Here is a 21,618-nt window from a genome sequence, read left to right as displayed (position 1 = left end):
ACTCTGAAGGAACACCCGCTGGCTCTCTCCAGAACTGGGGGGTTCGCATGGAGAGGAATGGGGCAAGAAGGAAGCCCATAACCCCAACTCCCAGCCCTAAGGGAAAAACTATCACCAACTGGATTTTTATCCACTTGTTAATCACATACAAACATAGATTGACGGCAGAAAAAGGCTTCATGGTCTATCTAGTCTGCATTTAGATTATTTCCTATATTTTATCTTAGAATGGATCTATGCTTATCCCATGCATGCTTAAATTCAGTTACTGTGGATTTACTAACCATGTCTGCTGGAAGTTTGTCCCAAGCATTGACTACTCTTTCAGTAGAATAACATTTTCTCACGTTGCTTCTGATCTTTCCCCCAACTAACCTCAGATTGGGACCCCTTGTTCTTGGGTTCACTTTTCTAAAGACTTCCCTCCTGAACCTTACTTAACCCTTGAACATATTTTAGTGTTTCAATCATGTCCCCCCTTTCCCTTCTGTCCTCCAAACTGTACAGATTGAGTTCATGAAGTCTTTCCTGATAAGTTTTATGCTTAAGACCTTCCACCATTCTTGTAGCCCGTCTTTGGACCCGTTCAATTTTGTCAATATCTTTTTGTAGGTGAGGTCTCCAGAACTGAACACAGTATTCCAAATTCCAGTGCTCTATACAGTGGGATCACAATCTCCCTCTTCCTGCTAAAATCACATTATTTTACCATTGTCTATCATCCGTTGCTTGGTCAAGATCATGAGGAGCCGGTCCACTTCAAAGACCCCCACCCCTGGCGTGATGACCACAGACATCTGCCCCGTACGGTCGAAATTCCGGTTGATGTAATGTTTGTCAAACACTAAAAAGGAGCAAACAAGAACAGAAATGAAAAGGGCACCCAGGGCTTTATAAAGAGCACCCATTGGACATAACAAAGACATTCATCTAAAACAGAGGTCCCCAACTCTTTTCCAGCTTGGCAGCCTGGGGGAGGGGAGAGGGGATGGTCCTGGGTGAGTGGCAGGTGTGTGTGCACAAGCGCAAGAGCCCACCACTTATGCAAGTACAGCTGCATGCGTGCACATACTCCCCCACTACTTCTGCAGCCTATTTCCGACTGGGCTGTGGCCTGGTGGTGGGTTGGGGATACCTGATTTTTAAAAAAACAAACCCTGATGCCATGTCCCATCAGTCCTCCTGGCCTTACCAAGAGGAGGAAAATAGGGCGTTCCCCTTTGGTGTGATCTAGAACTTCTAAGTTATCAATCAATTTGTTTTAAAAGCCACTGGGACCTGGAGAGACACTTTGTCCAATGCTCCTTAATAAGACAAGCAAATCCAAACTAATGCATATTCTATTGCTAGCTAGCAAAAAATGTTTACTAAAATGCTGGCTGGAACCCGCAGTCCCTACAGTGGGCATGGTGATAGATCAAATGAAACAACCCTTTCATGTAGAACGCTTAGAAGCAGAAAAATCCAAAAGCAAGTTCACAGCCCCATTTTTTTAGAAAATGGAGGGGCTTCCTGAGTATATACTTTACACAGACAGAGTTGGATGTAGTGATACGTCCATTCACTCTGACAGAATGGTATTTACAAGAAAGATTAAAAGGTTCCTTGGGGATACTCCAAATAACTTAAAGAGCAGATGATGAAGGAAGGGAAAATAATATGTTCACTTCAAAGGGTAGGACTACAGTTCAAGCATATGGTATACAGTATTTTGTATGTTTGCAGAAATATATGAACCTTTATTTTTGATGAAAGGAATTTTTCATAAGGACATGTAACTGTATAATCTCTTATGAATCCAATGACTTGGGAATCAAAAATGATTTATTATATAACTGTGTAATTATTGTTTTAACACTTTGTCATGTTTTATTGTTGTTTGTAACATAAAAATTTGAAGAAATTTTTTTTTAAAGACAAGCAAATCCACCCACACTCCTTGGCCTGACTTGGTCACCTCTGCCTGCAAAAGACTCATTCAGGGAGACAATAAGGCAACACTACTGGGCTAGCAGGGCCCCACATCAGATGAGCATCAGAAACGGCCCCAGAATCTTTGGGGTTTCCTTTGAAGAAAAACCAACATGGAATTTCCCAAAGAAAGAAATTAGGAGGGGGAAGGCATGTTGAGTATGTTCGCTGCCTTGAATGACTTGTACAAATAATAAAAGCAGGATATAAGTAAATAAATAAGGCAATGAGAACATCCCGGGGCAAGGCAAGAAAGTCCCAAACTCACCATTAAACGAGAGGTTTATGGCCTCCAAATAATTTCCTTGAGGAGAGGTGGAGTTGAATCCTGGTGGGAAATTCTCTATTTGTCCATCACCCAGAACAGAGGGAGGAGGAAACAAAGAAGATAAACCAGCATTCTTTTATTATTAATTTACTTGTTGCTCTAGGTTTTCACCATGTAAACAATACAAGCACAAAAACAAGCAGGAAGACTAGTCCCACCGAGGTTGAGAAGTCTGGGAGAAACGGTCCTTACGGGTCTTGTGGCAAGTGAGATCTTGGGCAAGGCCTTTCTTGGGTGGCACCCCACAGGCCAGCAAAGAGGCACCTGACCAGGAAGGAGACAAAGCCCTTCACACATGTCAGCCAAATACCTCCCCCACAGGCCCTTCCTTCCTTCCTTCCTTCCTTCCTTCCTTCCTTCCCTGCATTTGCCAGGTCAACCATACAAACTTGCAGATTGTTAGCCAGAGAAGCGGTTTTGCAGTTTGCCCACGGACATAACCGGGGCAGCTACACAGTGCAATCAAACCAGAAGGCAATCTCAGCAGTCCTTAACCTACAACTGCAGTTGACCGACTGTAGTTAGTGCAAAATGCAGCTGTGCGAGCAGTTATGGGCCTATCACAGTATGCCCATATATTACTAATACTCCATGAGCTGTATTTGCTACAGATTAGTCTCCAATTGCAATTTAAAGTGCTGCTTATTACCATGGGTTAGGACAAGGTTTCCTACGGGACCATCTCCTGCCTCATGTATCCCAGCAGCCGGTTAGATTAATGTATCCCCTTCTCTGACCATTAAGAGTTATGTGTGGTTGTGAGTGTATAATATTGATTGTTTTTTTTTTTAAGATAGTGGGTTTTTAGTCATAGTTTTAACTATTAGATTTGTATTATACTGTTTTATTGCTGTTGTGAGCTGCCCTGGCATACAAGTCTAATAAATTATTATTATTATTATTATTATTATTATTATTATTATTATTATTATAATAATAATATCCCACAGGGTTGGCCTTCTCCAGATCCCGTCAGCCAAGCTATGCCATCTGGCGGGGCCTAGGGGTAGGGCCTTCTCTGTGGCAGCTCTGGACGTTTGGAATCAACTCCCCCCAGAGATTCGCACTCTCCCGGCCTTCTGGAAGGTTTTAAAGACCTACCTTTGCCAGCAGGCCTGAGGCCATTGAGTGTGGACACAGTATGATCGGGTTGGGATGAATCGGTTGAATGGGCGCATGCATTGGGTTTTAAGATTGGTTTTTAAATTGGGTTTCTGATAAGGCGGCTGGGTTTTATAATGAGTCCTCGGAGAGGGGCGGCATGCAAATCCAATTACTGTAAATAAATAAATTTGACTGTATTGTTTCTTACCTTGTAAGCCGCCCCGAGTCTACAGAAAAGGGCGGCCTAGAAATCCAATTCATAAATAATAAACAAGTAAACTGCAATTGGGACCTGGATCTCCATCCGAAGGAAGGCAGTTGGCAAGTGAGTCACAGCCAATTGCAACCTTTTTTGCCCTGACTGTTAAGTGAATCATACGGTTGTTAAACAAATCCGGCTTCCCGTTGACTTTGCCTGATGGAACCTGGCTGGGAAGGTGGCAAAATGTGGCCAACACGTAACCAGGGGATATAGAAACATAGAAGACTGATGGCAGAAAAAGACCTCATGATCCATCTAGTCTGCCCTTATACTATTTTCTGTATTTTATCTTAGGATGGATATATGTTTATCCCAGGCAAGTTTAAATTCAGTTACTGTGGATTTACCAACCATGTCTGCTGGAAGTTTGTTCCAAGGATCTACTACTCTTTCAGTAAAATAATATTTTCTCACGTTGCTTTTGATCTTTCCCCCAACTAACTTCAGATTGTGTCCCCTTGTTCTTGTGTTCACTTTCCTATTAAAAACTATGGCAATGGTTTTATGTATGTATGTATTCATTTATTATTATTTGACTTCTATGCCGCCCAATCCCGAAGGACTCAGGGCGGTTTACAACAATATAAAATCACCATATAATATTACAAATAACAGTAAGTAGTAGTTAAGAAAAAAAACTATAATTCTAAAACCCTCGTTAAAACTCATAACAGAGCAGCTCACCAACATACGTACATACCATTCATACCCGGCACAGCCAGGTCTTCGTGACCTTAGCAGTGTGTGTGGTGGGAGTTGATTCTAAAGAATTGGAGCGGCAACAGAGAAGGCCCCACCAGTCTACATTGCTTGGCTGATGGGACCTGGAGGAGGCCAACTCTGTGCGCTCTAATTGGTCACTGGGAGGTATGGGGGAAGAGACGGTCCCATAGATCAGTGGTCCCCAACGTTTTTTCCACCAGGGACCAGTTTCAGCAAGACAATTTTTCTATGGCCCAGTGGGGGCGGAAAGGGGCGTGGTTGGGGGCGGGATTAAGCATGGGGTGCTGGTCCTCCCCGCCCCTCTTTCCCGCCATCGTCCTGTGGCCGGCAGAACCTGCCTCCCAAGCCCTCTTGCCCAGCGGGAGCTAAGCGCTGGAGAGAGGGGGTCAGGCTGGCCCTCCTGCCTCCCCCCAGCCAAAAACGCAAAAGCGCCCCGCGGCAGAAGCCAAAAGAGGCTTGAGCCTCTCGGTCCTTCCCGCCCCTCTGTCCCATCCATCGTCCTGTGGCCGGCAGAACCTGCCTCCCGAGGCCTCTTGCCCGGCGGGAGGCGAAGCGCTGGAGGGAGGGGGGTGGCGGCTTGAGGGCCGGCAGCTGCTGACTCCACGGACCGGTGCAACATGCCCCGCGGCCCGGTACTGGTCCGCGGCCCGGTGGTTGGGGACCCCTGCCATAGATAATCTGGACCCTAAACCATGTAGGGCTTTATAGGTAATAACCAAGACCTTGAATTGTGCCCAGAGACTGATAGGTTGCCAGTGCAACTCATGGAGTATAGGTGTTATATGGGTGTACTGAGGTGCCCCCGTGACAACTCGTGCGGCTGCATTCTGGACTATTTGTAGTCTCCGAACACTCTTCAAGGGTAGCCCCATGTAAATATATTCCAGTGGCCAAGCGTCCAAATACGGATCGCATGAGGACGGGGATACTGCAATGATTGTAAGTCTGAGGACTCATCTCTTCTTTCAGCGCCATCACAACTTCAAACGGTGGCTAAATGAATGTCTATCTATCTATCTATCTATCTATCTATCTATCTATCTATCTATCTATCTATCAGATTTGTATGCCGCCCCTCTCCGTAGACTTGGGGAGGCTAACAACAATAATAAAAACAGCATATAACAAATCTAATATTTAAATTACTAAAAACCCTTATTAAAAACCAAACATACACACAAACATACCATGCATAAATTGTATAGGCCTAGGGGGAAGGTATATCTCAATTCCCCCATGCCCGACGACAGAGGTGGGTTTTAAGGAGCTTACGAAAGGTGAGGAGGGTGGGGACAATTCTGATCTCTGGGGGGAGTTGGTTCCAGAGGGCCGGGGCTGCCACAGAGAAGGCTCTTCCCCTGGGCCCCGCCAAATGACATTGTTTAGTTGACGGGACCTGGAGAAGACCAACTCTGTGGGACCTAACTGGTCGCTGGGATTCGTGCGGCAGAAGGCGGTCCTGGAGATATTCTGGTCCGATGCCATGAAGGGCTTTATAGGTCATAACCAACACGTTTATAAGTTGAGGTGCTTCCTGTGCCGCCCACCACATCTCACCTGCCTTCTCCAGGCGCACCAGGACTGGGTACTGGATGAAGACCTTCTTAATAGTCACCAGCAGAGAAGTCCACTCCTCTCGCCGTTCGTTTTGAACCACAACCCTGCAATGAACGTTGTGAGTGAGGCACCCAGAAAAAGCCACAAGGGAGGAGGGACAGAGCAGGAGCCTACACTGACCCAGGGTGAGGTGGGGTGGGAGAGAAATTACAGGGAGGGAGAAAAATCTTAAGCCACTTCAAATTCAGAATCTGCAAGAGAAAAATGCATGGCTGACAAGAGCTTTATACCGTATTTTTCAGAGTGTGAGATGCACCAAAGACCCACCTTAGTTTTTGGGGTGGAAAATAGGGTGGGGAAATCTGCCTACCAAATATCTCTCATATATCTGCCTCAGCCTCGGGGAACACCTACTTGTAAAAGTCTTCGTAGAAGCGCCCTTCGTGGTCCTGCTGGACTGAGCAACGATGCAGCTCTGGAAATTCATCTAGAAACCAACCAAGGCAGGTATTATAAGAGGAGGAGGAGGAGGAGGAGGAGGAGGAGGAGGAGGAGGAGGAGGAGGAGGAGGGAAAGAGGCCGGTGCCTCTCCAGACTCACTTAATGACTTGGCGCTGTAGAAGGTCCGAGAAAAGAGGACCACCGTCACTTCATGGTTACAGTTCTTCTCCTGTCGGGACAAAAGCCGATCAGAGCCCTGGGGATCCACTCCTGAAGGGCATTATGGACTCCACCCACACAAGCTGCACAAACTCTGACGGGCCCAGATGTCGCTCAGTCCCGTCCCCTTCGGTGGGAAGGATGGGGGATGGGAGGGGGGAGAGGGGAGACTCCCACTTCATCTAGTGTACCTGAGAAGGCCTCTTAGAAACATAGAAACTCCAGAAGAGAAGGATTTAGGGGTAGTGATTTCTGAGAGTCTCAAAATGGGTGAGCAGTGCAGTCAGGCGGTATGGAAAGCAAGTAGAATGCTTGGCTGCATAGCTAGAGGTATAACAAGCAGGAAGAGGGAGATTATGATCCTGCTATATAGAATGCTGGTGAGACCCCATTTGGAATACTGTGTTCAGTTCTGAAGACCTCACCTACAAAAAGATAGTAATAAAATTGAACGGGTCCAAAGACGGGCTACAAGAATGGTGGAAGGTCTTAAGCATAAAACCTATCAGGAAAGACTTGATGAACTCAATCTGTACAGTCTGGAGGACAGAAGGGAAAGGGGGGGACATGATCGAAACATTTAAATATGTTAAAGGGTTAAATAAGGTTCAGGAGGGAAGTGTTTTTAATAGGAAAGTGAACCCAAGAACAAAGGGGCACAATCTGCCACCCCGAGTCTGCAGAGAGGGGCAGCATACAAATCTAATAAATAAATAAATAGGTTGGGGGAAAGATCAGAAGCAACATGAGAAAATATTATTTGACTGAAAGAGTAGTAGATGCTTGGAACAAACTTCCAGCAGACATGGTTGTTAAATCCACAGGAACTGAATTTCAACATGCCTGGGATAAACATATATCCATCCTAAGATAAAATACAGGAAATAGTATAAGGGCAGACTAGATGGACCATGAGATCTTTTTCTGCCATCAATCTTCTATGTTTCTATGAGGCCTCTTTTGAGGTCCCCCAACCCCAAACTCACAGGATGAACCAGTAAGTAAAATAAAGTAGACCAACAGAATCTTTCCTTTGCTGGGGAGCCAAGGGACGGGGGGCAGGCAGCGTCATTTCAGGCAGGAACGGATTCCTCCCCAACTCTCCCCATTTAATTCCCCACTGAGCAAGAGTCCCCGGCCCCAACGGCTGTGCTCCCAAGACCCCTCCTGGCTTGTCCCGAGGAAGGCTGGCTGGGGAAAGGACCACGAGCCCTGCCCAGCTGCAAGTCCCCTTGTGGCTCCATTGTTCTCCCCCGAGCTACCTTCCACTTGGTGAAAAGGTCAGCCAGGAAGCCGTTCACAGCCTTCTCGAAGTAAAGGTCTCCTGCCAAGGAAAGAGAGTCAACGGTAAGAGGGAAGCTCCAGCCCACTCCAGCACAGAGGTCATCTCCCCCACTACTGCAGCAGAAAATAATAATAATACTTAATAATAATTTATTAGATTTGCATGCCGCCCCTCCTAGAGGACTAGAGCGGCTCACAACAGACAATGCAAAATACGAATCCAATATTAAAAACAATATTTAAAACCCTTATTAAGAACAATCATACAGCCCAAACAAATCAAACATAAGGCAGAACAGCCGAGGGGTATATCACTTCCCACATGCCTGATGACATAGGTGGGTTTTCAGGAGTTTACGAAAGGCAAGGATGGTTTGGGCAGTCCTAATCTCCGGGGGGGAATTGATTCCAGAGGGCCGGGGCTGCCACAGAGAAGGCTCTTCCCCTGGGTCCCGCCAATTGACATTGTTTTGTCGACGGAACTCCGAGAAGGCCAACTCTGTGGGACCTAATTGGCCGCTGGAATTCGTGCGGCAGAAGGCAGTCCCGAAGGTATTCTGGTCCAATGCCATGTAGGGCTTTATAGATCATAACCAACACTTTGAATTGTGACCGGAAACTGATCGGTAGCCAATGCAGGCTGCGGAGTGTTGATGAGACATGGGCATATTTGGAAAAGCCCATGATTGCTCTCGTAGCTGCATTCTGCATGATCTGAAGTTTCCCAACACTTTTCAAAGGTAGCCCCATGTAGAGAGCGTTGCAGTAGTCGAATCCCAAGGTAATGAGGGCATGAGTGACCGTGAGCTCTTTTGGGGGCTAATTCACCCAGCCAGACCTTGCATGGGACAAAGGCCCTCGTGGCAAGTGACGGGCATCAGTTCCTGCTCACTACTCCCGGCTGCCCTCAATCACCCCCCCCCCCCGGACAGCAGGCACCCCCTTTGACGGCAGCTTCCTTCCTACCTTCTGTCCGTCCCCTTGGTAGCAAAGCCGGGCTGTGGATTTGCCTCTTTTGGCACACTCAGTGGGGCTCGTCTCCTGGGCCCTTCAGGCTATAGTTCCTCCCCATGGCTTTGGGGGTCTTCTTGTAGCAGTGCCCCCCCCCCTTCATCTTTTCACGTAGAATGGGAGCTGCTCTAGCAGCCAAAGCCCTGAGCCTAAGCCAGGAAGGTCTGCTGGAGCTGCATGGCCCAGGCCCTGCGTCTTCTGCAGAGGCCTTGAAGGAGGGCCCCTGGTGCCAAAACTGAGATCGGAGCCTGCTTGAATCTCTAGAAGGGGCTGAGGCAACCCTCTGGGTCAGGGGTAGGCAAGGTGGGCTCTTCTATGACTTGTGGACTTCAACTCCCAGAATTCCCCAGCCAATCATGCTAGCTCAGGAATTCTGGGAGTTGAAGTCCACATGTCACAGAAGAGCCAACTTTGCCTACCTCTGCTCTGGGCACTGCAGGCTCCCTCACCTAATTGCTAGCTGTCATCCAGCAGTTCAACTCTCACCCCCGGCTCAAAGTTGACTCAGCCTTCCCTCCTTCCGAGGTGGGTCAAATGAGGACCCAGATTGTTGGGGGCAAGAGGCTGATTCTGCAAACCGCTTACAGGGGGCTGTAAAAGCACTCTGAAGCGGTATGTTTTATTGTATATATTGTTGTGAGCCGCCCTGAGTCCTTCAGGATTGGGCGGCATAAAAGTCAAGTTAATTAATTAAATAAATAAATAATTTTTTTAAAAGCCCCAAATAATAATTATTGTATAATTATCATAATTATTCGCCAAGAAAACAGCTTCCGCTTTCCTTTGTGTTTCCTTCATACCATTTTTACAGCCTTATAATTTATGTTGGTGGGTTTTTTTCTTTTTCTTTTTAAAAACCAATACTCTTCAGATCAACAAATTAAACTATACTGACAGATATTCTAGTCCAGTGAACCTTTTTTTCCTCGGGTGCCAAAAGAACATGGGTGAATGTTATTGCATATGCACAAGTGCCCACACCCATAATTTAAGGCCTGGGGAAGGCATAAACATCTTCCCCCATCCCCTGGAGGCTTTCTGGAGGCCCTTTAGAGCAGTGTTTCCCAACCTTGGCAACTTGAAGATATTTGGACTTCAACTCTCAGAATTCCCCAGCCAGCGAATGCTGGCTGGGGAATTCTGGGAGTTGAAGTCCAGATATCTTCAAGTTGCCAAGCTTGGGAAACACTGCTTTAGAGTCCAGAAAGGGCCTGTTCCCCAACTTCTGGGGGGTCCAGTGGGCTAGTTTTTCACTCTCCAAAGGCTTCCCTGGAGCTGGGGGTGGGTAAAAATGCTCTCCCCCAGCCCCCTGGAGGCTCTCTGGAAGCCAAAAACACCCTCCCAGAGCCTCTGTGAGCCAAAAATCAGCCGGCTGGCACACACATGCACATTGGAGCGGAGGTAGGGCAACAGCTTGGGGTGCCAGCAGACATGGCTCCACGTGCCACCTGCGGCACCCGTGTCATAGGTTCGCCATCACTGTTCTCGTCCCTCATCATTGTTGAAGTTTACAGAAAAGGGAATCTTGCCATCTCCCCCCTTCCTCCACCGAGGGAGAGTGTGAATGTCTCCGGTTGGGGCAGAGGAGTTACCAGCCGAACCGAGGCTCGACCGAGGGCCCAGGGATCCTCACCATAGATGTCGAAGTCCCACATTTCACAGCTCATCTGGATGAAGATGTAAACCATGGCAGACGTCGAGCGGAACACCACCTGCAAGGCACCCGGAAGGGAAGGAGCTGAGCCTGGACTCAGAGCAGAAGGAACTTAATGCCAAGGACAAAGGTAGGAGTGGTAGGTTACTCTGAGAGCCAGGCAGCTGATTCCTCCGTTACTAGCAGGGGATCATAGAAACAGAGCCACACAGGCCACGGGAGCTGAGGGGGCCCTTAGCACCCTCTCTCTCCCGAGATAACCCCGGGATTTCCTGCAAAAGGAATGCTGGGAAGGCGGCTTCTTTGCTCCTTAACTGCAGGGATCCTGGAGCTCAGCGCTTGAGAAATGGGAAAGAAGTGTCTCAAGTCAGAGTCCTACCCGAGTATCCTCGCTGATGTAGCCACAGGTGACTTTCTCGCTTTTGACCCACAGCTCACCTGCCTGAGCCCTGAAAAGAAACCGAGAGAGAAGACTGAAGACGTGGGGGAAACCTTGCTGCGAAAGCTGGATGTGAAAAACGGGAGAGCTGCTGGCCAAAAGGCAGATAACAAAAGCAAAGCAAGGGGGGAATTTGAGTACTGGGAGTTTTCCCTCCCTCCCTCCCTCCCTCCCTCCCTCCCTCCCTCCCTCCCGGAGCAGCTTTCCCTTCCAAATTCATAGGCTCCTGTGGCTTCGTGACCGTCTTCTGCCGCACGAATCCCAGCGGCCGATTAGGTCCCAAAGAGTTGGCCTTCTCTGGAGCGGCTCACAAGCAATACAAAGTACAAATCCAATATTAAAGAAAACAATTTTAAAACCCTTATTAAAAACAATCATACAGCCCAAACAAATCATACATAAAACGGAACAGCCGAGGGGTATATCAATTTCCCCATGCCTGGCGACATAGGTGGGTTTTCAAGAGTTTACGAAAGGCAAGGAGGGTGGGGGCAGTCCGAATCTCCAGGGGGAGTTGATTCCAGAGGGCCGGGGCCGCCACGGAGAAGGCTCTTCCCCTGGGTCTCACCAGACAACACTGTTTTGTCGACGAAACCCGGAGAAGGCCAACTCTGTGGGATCTAATCGGTTGCTGGGATTCGTGCGGCAGAAGGCAGTTCCGAAGGTATTCTCCGAACAAATTTGGAGACAGGCAGTAATTCCCGATAAAACTCAACTCCCTCCCTGCACACTGTGAAAGGGAGGAAGGCACAGCTTCTCACTCACCGAATACCTGCATATTCAACCTTCTGAGTGATGTAAGCACACGTGGCAACCTGAGGTGACAAGGAAAGGGGAAAAAAGAGAAATGGAACAATTTGTACCCAAGAGAACTTGCAAGTGCAGAAGAGAAACAACGGTTTAAGAAGCAAGCCCCTTTCTAGCTGGCATGACATTTCCAGTCAGGAAATATTCAGATCAACAGGTGCGATCCTCACCAAGCTTTTCTTAAGGCGCCACATATCCCCACGTCCGATGTACTGGTCCTTGAATGTCAGCTCCACTAAATCCAGAGTCACGTCCTAAAAGGGAACATGAGGGGGCTGTGATTTCTGCCTCCACCATTTTGCTTCTGCTGAGGTTCCTGGATGCAGTTTTCCCAACCCTTCAAATCACCTGCATATTACTTCCCTTTCCAAAACATTTCAGGACATAAGTACCAACAGCACTCAAGCATTTGTTAACTAACAACAATCCTTTATCTATTAGTGCGGGGTTTCCCCACCTTGCCAACTTAAAGATGCTTGGATGCAGGGGTGGGCAACAGGCAGGACGGGGTGGAACATAGTTCCACTGGTGGAAATGAAGATGTGTGTGCAGTTCCAGCTGATTGGCAGCTGTCACTTCCTGAATTACTGGTCTCGGCTCGGCTCTCCTTTTTTCCCATGCTGCGTCTGCGCTCCTTGCTTTTTTCTTCTATCCTTCTTCCTGGCCTCAGACGAGCTTTCCTCTCTCCTGCCCAGCTCCCCTCCAGCCTCACGCGGCTACCTCCTGCCTGAGGTGCAAGCAGAAGGCGTGTGGGTGGAAGCAGCGCTGGTAGCATTTATGCTTCTGGCAGCACCCGTTCTCCTAGCTACCCAGCCTGAGACGGGGTGGTGGTGACCCAGGAAGGAGAGCGCAGGAAATGCGAAGCAAATTGTCACCCCAGAGAGTGACACTGGTAATGTTGTTATAGTTGTTAACAGTTCACTTGAACGATGATGATCGTTCAAACCACTCCCATCTGATCACTTGGCTGGCAAACCATTCCTACCCAGTCACGTGACCATTAAGCCACACCCATAGTGTGGCAGTAAAAATTTTGGCTGCCCATTACTGCTTGGACGTCAACTCCCACTGAGGAGTTTTGGATTGAGGTCCACATATCTTAAAGTTGGCACAGTTGAGAAATCCTGTATTACCAATTTCCTAAATTTAGCCATCTTAACTCTTTGGCAATCTCTAGAAGAAAAAGCAGAGGACGGTTGAATGGGGAGAATGTATTTGTCCTGTAGGGCCAAGTACCAGAGCACCCATCAGAAACAGGCAGGACTGACAGCTTGGCTGTGAAAGGAAATCCATGCCTCTGGTGGCATTTGACTGACAGCAAAGGACCAGCCCAGATTCTACTCCTCTTAGAACCGCTATAATCATCAGAAGGTTCTGCAGGTGTCAAGCACCAGAGAAGTCAGCAGATCCAAACAGTTAACATGTGTTATTTATTGTAAACTTAAATTCTCTACAGAAATCTAACCATCAAGAGATGAGTGGGAGTTGAAAACAGAAGGAATTCAAAGTGAGCTGGACTTACATCTTTCCTGGGAGCAAAGGGACTTTATAACTGATGACCCCTCCCTTGGGGTCCAGCCTGGTCATCTCTTAGAGCAGGAAGTCTATCCCACCATCTTTAGCAAAAGCTGAAGGGCAGAAACAAGTTCACTCACCTTGGGGTCCACAACGTTCACATGGACATCCTGGTAAGGCCTCAATCGAAACACCTGAGCAACGGTCTGATCAACACTGATGGTTTCTGGGCAAAGAAAAGAGAGAAAGTTGGGAGAACTGGAGGAGGCTTTCCGTGGAATCACTCCAGCAGTGACCTCAGAGCAGTGTTTCACAACCTTGGCCAGTATAAGACGGGAGAACTTAAACTCCCAGAATTCCTCTCCCCTATTCCAGATTGTGGAATTCTGGGAGTTCCAGGCATCTTAAACTTGGCTAGGTTGAGAAAAAATGTGTCAGAGGAACTGACCTGCCTATCAGGGTATCAAGAGTTGGTCCACCAACCAATGACTGACAGTCATGAGCAAGCAGCCAAAGCAACACTTCCTAATGACAAAAACCCTGACATATACCTGGGCTCCTCATCAAGGGGTGATGCTGCCTCTTTCCCTGTACATCTTACTTCTCTTTTTTGGCCTATTCAGCCTCCAGCCTCACCTGCTTCCATCAGAGTAATTCCAAGGCTTGCTTAAAAATTGCAAACAATAACAATAAGAACTATGTTCCAGAAACACCCCCATAGGCTCCAGAAAAAGAGAATAAAAGGCAAGTCACCATACAGCAACCGGTGAAATGATGCTTTTGGACTGGTAGTGCTGGCAGCAAACCAGATACAAAATCTCCCCCAACTGCCATCTTTCAAATCTCCCAAAACCAGATCGCTGCACCACAGGTCTCCAACCTTTTGGCTTACCCGTGTGAAGAGCAGTTGTCTTGGGCCGCATATAAAATATGTTAATGTGTATAAGTCACATAAAAATGTTAAAAGTTTATGATCTTGCGCGGCCGCATTATTAGCTGTCCACAGCCAAAGGTGGCCCACAGTCCGCGGGTTGGATAGGCTTGATCTAGACCAGTGATGGCAAACTTATGGCACAGGTGCCACAGGTGGCACATGGAGCCATATCTGCTGGCACACGAGCTGTGGCCCTAGCTCAGCTCCAACATGCATGAGTATGCCAGCCAGCTGGTTTGTGGCTCCCACAGAGGCTCTGGGAGGGTGTTTATGCCCTCCAAAGAGCCTCCGGGGGGATGGGGGAGGGCAGTTTTACCCTCTCTGGCTCCAGGGAAGCCTTTGGAGCCTGGGAAGGGCAAAACGCAAACCTACTGGGCCCACCAGAAGTTGGGAAACAGGCTGCTTCCGGCCTCTAGAGCAGCGTTTCCCAACCTTGACAACTTGACGATATCTGGACTTCAACTCCCAGAATCCCCCAGCCAGCATTTGCTGGCTGGGGAATTCTGGGAGTTGAAGTCCAGATATCTTCAAGTTGCCAAGGTTGGGAAACACTGCTCTAGAGGGCCTCTGGGGGGCGGGGGAAGCTGTTTTCGACCTTCCCAGGCATTGAATTATGGATGTGGGCACTTGCACATGTATGACAGCACACGCGCGCATGCTCTTTTGGCATCCGAGGGGGAGAAAAGGTTCGCCACCACTGATCTAGAACCCTAAAACTGAATGATATATCCTTGCCTGCCTCTGCTCTTTCCCGAGAAGAGATTTCTTTCAAGTGCAAAGAACAGCCCCACCAACTGCTGAATTTGTGCAAACCGTCTAAGGACCAAGCTCAGTTTTAAGCTTACGGCACAGAGCAGCTCCACTATTTGGTTATGAACAACCCTCTACCTGCACCCTTGGAAGGCCGTAGCTGGGCCTGAGCTTGTCTCGTCTAATCTATTTCACCGGTAGCACCAGCACTGTGGAGGCAAAGGCATAGGCTTTATTTTGAGCTTCTGCAGAGGAGGAGGAATAGAAATCAAACGAATATATATAATAAATAGTTATCTCTGTTTAGTGAGTTATTGGCTGGCGGTTAATGAGAGCCGGTGGTTGCCAGAGCATCCCTGGCCATTTTCAACAGAGAGGGAGAGAGCTCACCTTTCTGTAAGTCTTCCTTGAGCGACTTCACTTGAAGGAGGAGTGGACTGGAAAGTAAGAGGGACAATTAGGGTCAGGTTCCCTCCAGAATAAAAGCACTTCAGCCAAGAAGATCCTCAAGAATATCAGATTTCTCAGCCCTCTGGCCAAGCAAAACTCCCAAAGCACTCCTATTTAGCAACATTTTGTTTCCCTCAAGCTTTTGGGGGGTTTTCATTTAATGTTTTTTGTTTGTACAAGTTTGTTGGCAGACGTATTACTACATACAGGGTGTCCAGGGGGAAAGCATTTTGAAATTCCCTGACATTTCTCTGTAACTTGAGATCTAGTTAAGGCGCGGTCGTAGATGACTTTGTACCAAATGGCTAAGCCGTGGAGAAATATCGGTGGCTAAGGAAGCAATCTGTTGCCACACTTATGCTCATTTCTGCTTGACTCTGCCAGGCAGTGCGATCCGTTGTTGTTTTTTACATGACTTTTCCCTGAATTTTAAATCTTTTAATAGTTTGGTTTTTTCCCGATTTGTTTTTTTCACGAATTCCCTGATATTTCCCAAACCGTCGATTTCCCTGATAATTCCAATTTCCCTTTTTTCAAGGTTTGCTGGACACCCTGTACATACTGATGTTTTCTAATACCACCAAGAACCCCAAATGGAAGCAGGTAATATCTGCCTTTTGACACAAGGCAACAGTGACAAGTTCTTCTCCATCTGACCGGCTCCCCCTGACTTCCCAGCAGCATCATTTCTCCAGCTAAAGCAAAAATTCCAGTTCCCCTTGTGATGCTCTGCATCCCTGCTTTCTATCTCCCCATTGCAGTCCTGGGACTTTATCCCCCTTTATCATGCATTATGTCCCACAGCAGATCCATCCACAAGGAGAGTCACCTGTATTCATCATTGGGGTGTGCTATTTCCACTATATCTCCCAACTTGATCTGAAGAAATACTTTGGGGTTCACTGTAAGTTCATCATCTGAAAAGGAAAGAGTCGGAAAAGAACCCTTGTAGATGTTTGTACTTTAGAGCAACTTTCATAGCAGTTCCATAGTAACCCTCAATGCCACTAAAGCGGAGAAGATTGAGGTGGGTTGAGTGCCAGGGTGAGAGAAATACCCTGAAAACCTAGGGAGCCCCACTCTCTCACCGTCCCACTCAGCCATCTAGCAAAGAAAGACTCCTGGCCATTTGCTTTTGCCAAGAATATACTTTACTAAAGCTTAGGTGGCTACAGAAGTAGTGAAAGTTGAATGTGAGATTTTCTCCCTGCAAGCAATGCAAAGTAAATGAATGTTCTTTTCCCCTTCCTCCTGCCTGGGTCATCCCTCCACCCCCCTCCCACCCCACCGTTGTGCTTGTACAGTGATACCTCAGCTTACAAGCCCCTCGTCATACAAACTTTTCGAGATACAAACCGAGGGTTTAAGATTTTTTTGCCTCTTCTTCCAAACTATTTTCACCTTACAAACCCAAGCCGCCACCACTGGGATGCCCCGTCTCTAGACTTCTGTTGCCAGCGAAGCGCCCGTTTTTGCGCTGCTGGGATTCCCCTGAGGCTCCTCTCCATGGGAAACACCACCTCCGGACTTCTGTGTTTTTGCAATGCTGCAGGGGAATCCCAGCAGCGCAAAAACGGGCGCTTCGCTGGCAATGGAAATCGCAGCATCACAAAAACACGGAAGTCCGGAGGTGGGGTTTCGAGGACTTCTGTGTTTTTGCGATGCTGCAATTTCGCTGAGACTCCCCTTGCTGGGAAACCCCACCTCCGGACTTCCATTGCCAGCGAAGCACCAGTTTTTCCGCTGCTGGGATTCCCCTGCAGCATCACAAAAACATGGAAGTCCGAAGGTGGGGTTTCCCATGGAGGGGAGCCTCAGGGGAATCCTAGCAGCGCAAAAACTGGCACTTTGGCTGGCAAAAGGGGTGAGTTTTGGGCTTGCACGCATTAATCGCTTTTCCATTGATTCCTATGGGAAACACTGTTTTGTCTTACAAACTTTTCTCCTTATGAACCTCATCCCGGAACCAATTAAGTTTGTAAGATGAGGTATCACTGTATATTGTTTAGGAAACAGGTTCCCAGCTCTAGTTGATCATGGCTGGCTGAAGCTTCTCTCAAGGCTCAAATGGGCTTCCATTTCCCCCTCTTCTTCAACCTTACAATCTAAACTCCACCATCACCCCCTTCCCCCAACAAACATCAGGCTGTCAGCTCATAAAGCTTAGATAGGAGAGGCAGCAATGACAGTTTTTAAACTGAGAAAGCATGACAACTGAGAACTGGGCTGTTCACTTCAAATCCAAACCTTATGAGAATAAACGAATCAGGCATGTCTTAGCTTCCCTGCATGTGCTGAAACATAAATGATTTTAACATCTTCAGCAGCCTTGTTAGGAAGAATATCCCACTGAACAGACTGCAGTTTCTTTACAAATAAAATTATGCTACTTTAAACACCTGCTTGACAAGGGCTATTATTATTAAGCTGGGAACCTCAAATTTGTTCTAAAAGGCCTTGTTGCAGTCCAGCTTGGCGGGTTCTGCACCCAAGGAGCAAAAGGTTTATTTGTGTTCTCTTGCACCTTCAGGGCACCCGTGATGGGCTACCAAAATTTTTACTACCACACTGTGGGCATGGCCTATGCAGTTTATTTCAACATCTTTCAGTGCAAATTGGGTGCTCTGGAGCTCCATTTTCACTACCCCACTGCGGTCTCCCCCATCCGGGCAGTAGCCCACCCCGATTATCTACTATATAAAGTGTATGTACACACACGCACGCACAGCTCTTCTAAAATTATACACATTCAAACTCTTTTACTGCAATAGGGAAAACATACCCAGAGCCCAGAAGGGAAAAAAAGAAAAAAAAATCTAAAGTTTGCTACCGGTATGGTGTACCTGACCAAAATTTTGCTACCGGTACTGCGTACCAGACCGTACCCATAGGAGCCCATTACTGGGGTACCCCAAAGCCCAGCCACATTCAATGGGGCTACTAACCGCTGCTTCCGAAGCCTTTCTTGTGTATGACAAGCTTGTAAACTTTGTTGGTTCTCATCTTGATTTCAAATTCTTGGTCTTCTTGATTATCAGAAATCAGGCATTATTTCAATTTCTACTTTCCCCAGAACAAAAGAAGTAATGCATGAGAAGCTACTCCTCTTCCATTGTATGCTGTGAGGGAGCCAAAGCAAAGCAAAATAAAATCACAGGTGCCAACCGCTTTATATATTGTTTATTTCTGTACAGCCATAGACTAAAAATAATAATAATTAAAATACAAAGCTTCCAATATAAAAATCATTTTTCTAACAGATATGCCTAATTAGATTTTGTTCTGATCAAATGACTTGTTCTGATCAATTTCCAGAAGAGAAAATTTGATCTTTTGGGGGGAAACTTCATAATACAGTAATCAGTTACATGCTGTTTCAATCACTGTTGTTAGCCACCCCAAGTCCACAGAGAGGGGCGGCATACAAATCCAATAAATAAATAAAATAAATAAATCAATCAATCAATCCCTTGCTACTTCATGATTCATCTTTTGCAGATTCGCTATTTCACGGGTATTCAAAGGGGGCTTAAATTCATTAAATCCATTGAAAATTTTAAATCCATTAAAAATTCATAAAATTCTTCTACAGTACTACGGAGAGGAGCGGCATACAAATCTAATAAATAAATAAATAAATACTCTATTAAAGAAACTGGTAGGATATCACATGTAGTTCCAGCTGAGAAATAATAATAATAACAATAACAATAACAATAATAATAATAATAATAATAATAATAATTTATTAGAAACATTATAGAATAACTGTTTAATGCAAAGGGTGGGTTTTAAAAGTCCAAAATACTCATTAAATACATTAAATCTACTTCACGGAAATTCATTTTTCACGGGTGGTCTTGGAACGTATCCCCGTGAAAAATGAGAGATCACTGTAGCGATGTTTTAGCTGCCCATTAGGACCAACTCAAAAGTTTTACAGTTAGAGAGGAAATTAGCTCCAACCTCCAACAATGATCTTTGGGACAATTCAACTGAACATGTGCAGCTGGTTCAACTTCAATATGCAAACACATCCCAAATAATAAAATAATAAAAGCAGGGCTATTACTGAATCTCAGGTCTGGGCATCTATATGGCCCAGTGTAAGGAAGTCTCCTTATCTAAGAGGGCACAAGATGTGAGGAAAAGGACTTGGGAGAGGTGAGTGACAAATATCCCACTCACCAAGGCAGACAGATGAGGCAACCCTCTGCATGTCAAAAGCCTAAGATCCTCTGCTTGATCTCAGTCCAGACTCTTACAATGTTGTGTTTATGGACAACATAGCCCATTTTGGAAATCCACATTTGATTTCCTTTGTCCAGGCTGCAATGAGCATTTTGTGATAAACAGTTTTTCTTTCAAAAGCTTTTGTCCCCACGATTCCCCTTTGCAGGAAAGAGGAATAGGTCAATGAGCTGAGGTGGTATGGTGGTTATAATGCAGCATTATAGGCTGTCTCTGCTGATTGCTAGCTGTCAGGTTTGATCCTAACCAACTCAAGGTTGACTCAGCCTTTCAACCTTCTGAGGTGGATAAAGTGGAGGACGCGCATTGTTGGGGGCAAGAGGCTGACTCTGTAAACTGCTTGTGGAAGGCAATAAAGGACTGTGAAGTGGTATGTAATAAGAGCATACCGAGTTGGCCTCCTCTAGGTCCCGTCGACTAAGCCAGTGTTTCCCAACCTTTTTTGAGCCGCGGCACATTATTCATATTTTCAAAATCCTGGGGAACACTGAAAGGGGGGGGGGGGCGAGGGGGCGGGCTAAAGAAAAGTTTGGACAAAAAAACCCTCTCTCTTCCTCCCTTTCACTCTATTTCTCCCTCTTTCTCTCTTTTCCTTCCTTCCCTTCTTTCTCTCTCTCCATCCCTCTTTCTTTCTTTCTTCCTCTCTTTTTTGCTCTTTCTCTCTCCCTCCTTCCCTTCCTCTATGTCTTTCTCTCTCCCTTGCTCTCTCTCTCTCTCTCTTGCTATCTCTTTCTTGCTTTTTTCTCTCTCTCTTGCTCTCTCTCTCTCTTTCACTGTCTTGCTATATGTCTCTTTCTTTCTCTTTGCCTCTCTTGCTATCTCTCTTTCTCTCTCTTTCTCTCTTGCTATGTCTCTCTTTCTTTCTCTTTCTCTCTCTCTGTGCCTCTCTTGCTAAGTCTCTTTTTCTCTTGCTGTCTCTTTCTTTTTCTCTCTCTCTGCCTCTCTTGCTATGTCTCTCTTTCTTTTTCTCTCTCTCTGCCTCTCTTGCTATGTCTCTCTTTCTCTCTCTTTCTCTCTCTCTTTCTCTGCCTCTCTTTCTTGCTCTGTCTCTCTTTCTCTGCCTCTCTTGCTATGTCTCTCTTTCTCTCTCTCTCTGCCTCTCTTATATGTCTCTCTTTCTTTCTCTCTCTCTCTCAGCTGACTGCAAGTGGGAGCCCTGACGGCGGCAGCTGGACGTGCTGCTGGACACCGTATATGCCAGGCCCGCAGCGCCAGCATGTACGATGTCCAACCGCCACCGTCAGGGCTCCCGCTTGCAGTCAGCTGAGAGCGCTCCCTCTCGCCGCCGCCATCTCCCTGCGACTGCCTGCGGCCGCTGTGGCCACCCCCCGCTCCCATCGCCAGTGCCCTCCCGCCGGGCCACAAAGGACACTTGCCGTCGACGCCAGAGAAGCTCCAGCTGGGCGAGGCGCTGCCAGTACTTCCGTCCTGGGGCTCCCGCTCGCAGCTGTCAACCGGCTCCTGCTCGATGCCGCGGTTTTCGGCGCTCTCCTGCTGGGCCCCAAAGAAGGAAGGCGGGGAAAAGGCGCGAAGAATGGAGCTCTCCTTCTTCCTGCCTTCCTGCCCAGGAGGAGAGCGCCGAAAACCGCGGCATCGAGCAGGAGCCGGGGGACAGCTGCGAGTGGGAGCCCCAGGACGGAAGTACCGGCAGCGCCCCGCCCAGCTGGAGCTTGGCGGCACACCGGGCCATGTCTCGCGGCACACCGGTTGGGAAACGCTGGACTAAGCAATGCAAGTTGGCAGGGCCGCGGGGGAGGGCCTTCTCTGTGGCTGCCCCTATGGAATCAACTCCCCCCTCCTGATGTCCATACTGCTCCCAGCCTACTGGCCTTTTGTAAGGCCAGGAAGACCTGGCTTTGCCAGCAAGCCTGGGGGCCATGAACTAACAACTATCATGGCCAGAGGCGGGCTGCTAAGG

At 47.3% G+C, this 21,618-nt stretch overlaps 1 protein-coding gene across 10 annotated transcripts in view; it reads right to left on the bottom strand.

The window, feature by feature from the left end:
• The window catches only part of DEPDC5 (DEP domain containing 5, GATOR1 subcomplex subunit), an 84,206-nt gene that overhangs the window by 60,972 nt on the left and 1,616 nt on the right, over positions 1-21,618 (bottom strand). For 9 of the 10 annotated variants that reach the window (XR_011559969.1, XM_070762460.1, XM_070762464.1 and 6 more), the window contains exons 2-15: positions 18,395-18,568; positions 16,279-16,366; positions 15,390-15,436; positions 13,456-13,541; positions 11,971-12,054; positions 11,759-11,808; positions 10,934-11,003; positions 10,534-10,612; positions 7,868-7,929; positions 6,546-6,615; positions 6,360-6,432; positions 5,946-6,049; positions 2,240-2,314; positions 710-844 (exon numbers count right to left, since the gene is read on the bottom strand). Coding sequence is in view for 9 of the 10 variants with exons in the window: in XM_070762460.1 (XP_070618561.1) it covers positions 710-844; positions 2,240-2,314; positions 5,946-6,049; positions 6,360-6,432; positions 6,546-6,615; positions 7,868-7,929; positions 10,534-10,612; positions 10,934-11,003; positions 11,759-11,808; positions 11,971-12,054; positions 13,456-13,541; positions 15,390-15,436; positions 16,279-16,366; positions 18,395-18,452 (1,081 nt within the window). In the remaining variant the exon portion in view is untranslated. Of the gene's footprint in view, positions 1-709; positions 845-2,239; positions 2,315-5,945; positions 6,050-6,359; positions 6,433-6,545; positions 6,616-7,867; positions 7,930-10,533; positions 10,613-10,933; positions 11,004-11,758; positions 11,809-11,970; positions 12,055-13,455; positions 13,542-15,389; positions 15,437-16,278; positions 16,367-18,394; positions 18,569-21,618 lie in introns of those variants that run through there. The other variant, XM_070762468.1, reaches the window with a different exon arrangement.

The sequence above is a fragment of the Erythrolamprus reginae genome, chromosome 10 (assembly GCF_031021105.1).
Source record: "Erythrolamprus reginae isolate rEryReg1 chromosome 10, rEryReg1.hap1, whole genome shotgun sequence".
NCBI lineage: Eukaryota > Metazoa > Chordata > Lepidosauria > Squamata > Dipsadidae > Erythrolamprus > Erythrolamprus reginae.
Note: the sequence above shows the minus strand (reverse complement) of the source record. Positions and strands in the feature narration are given on the sequence as shown.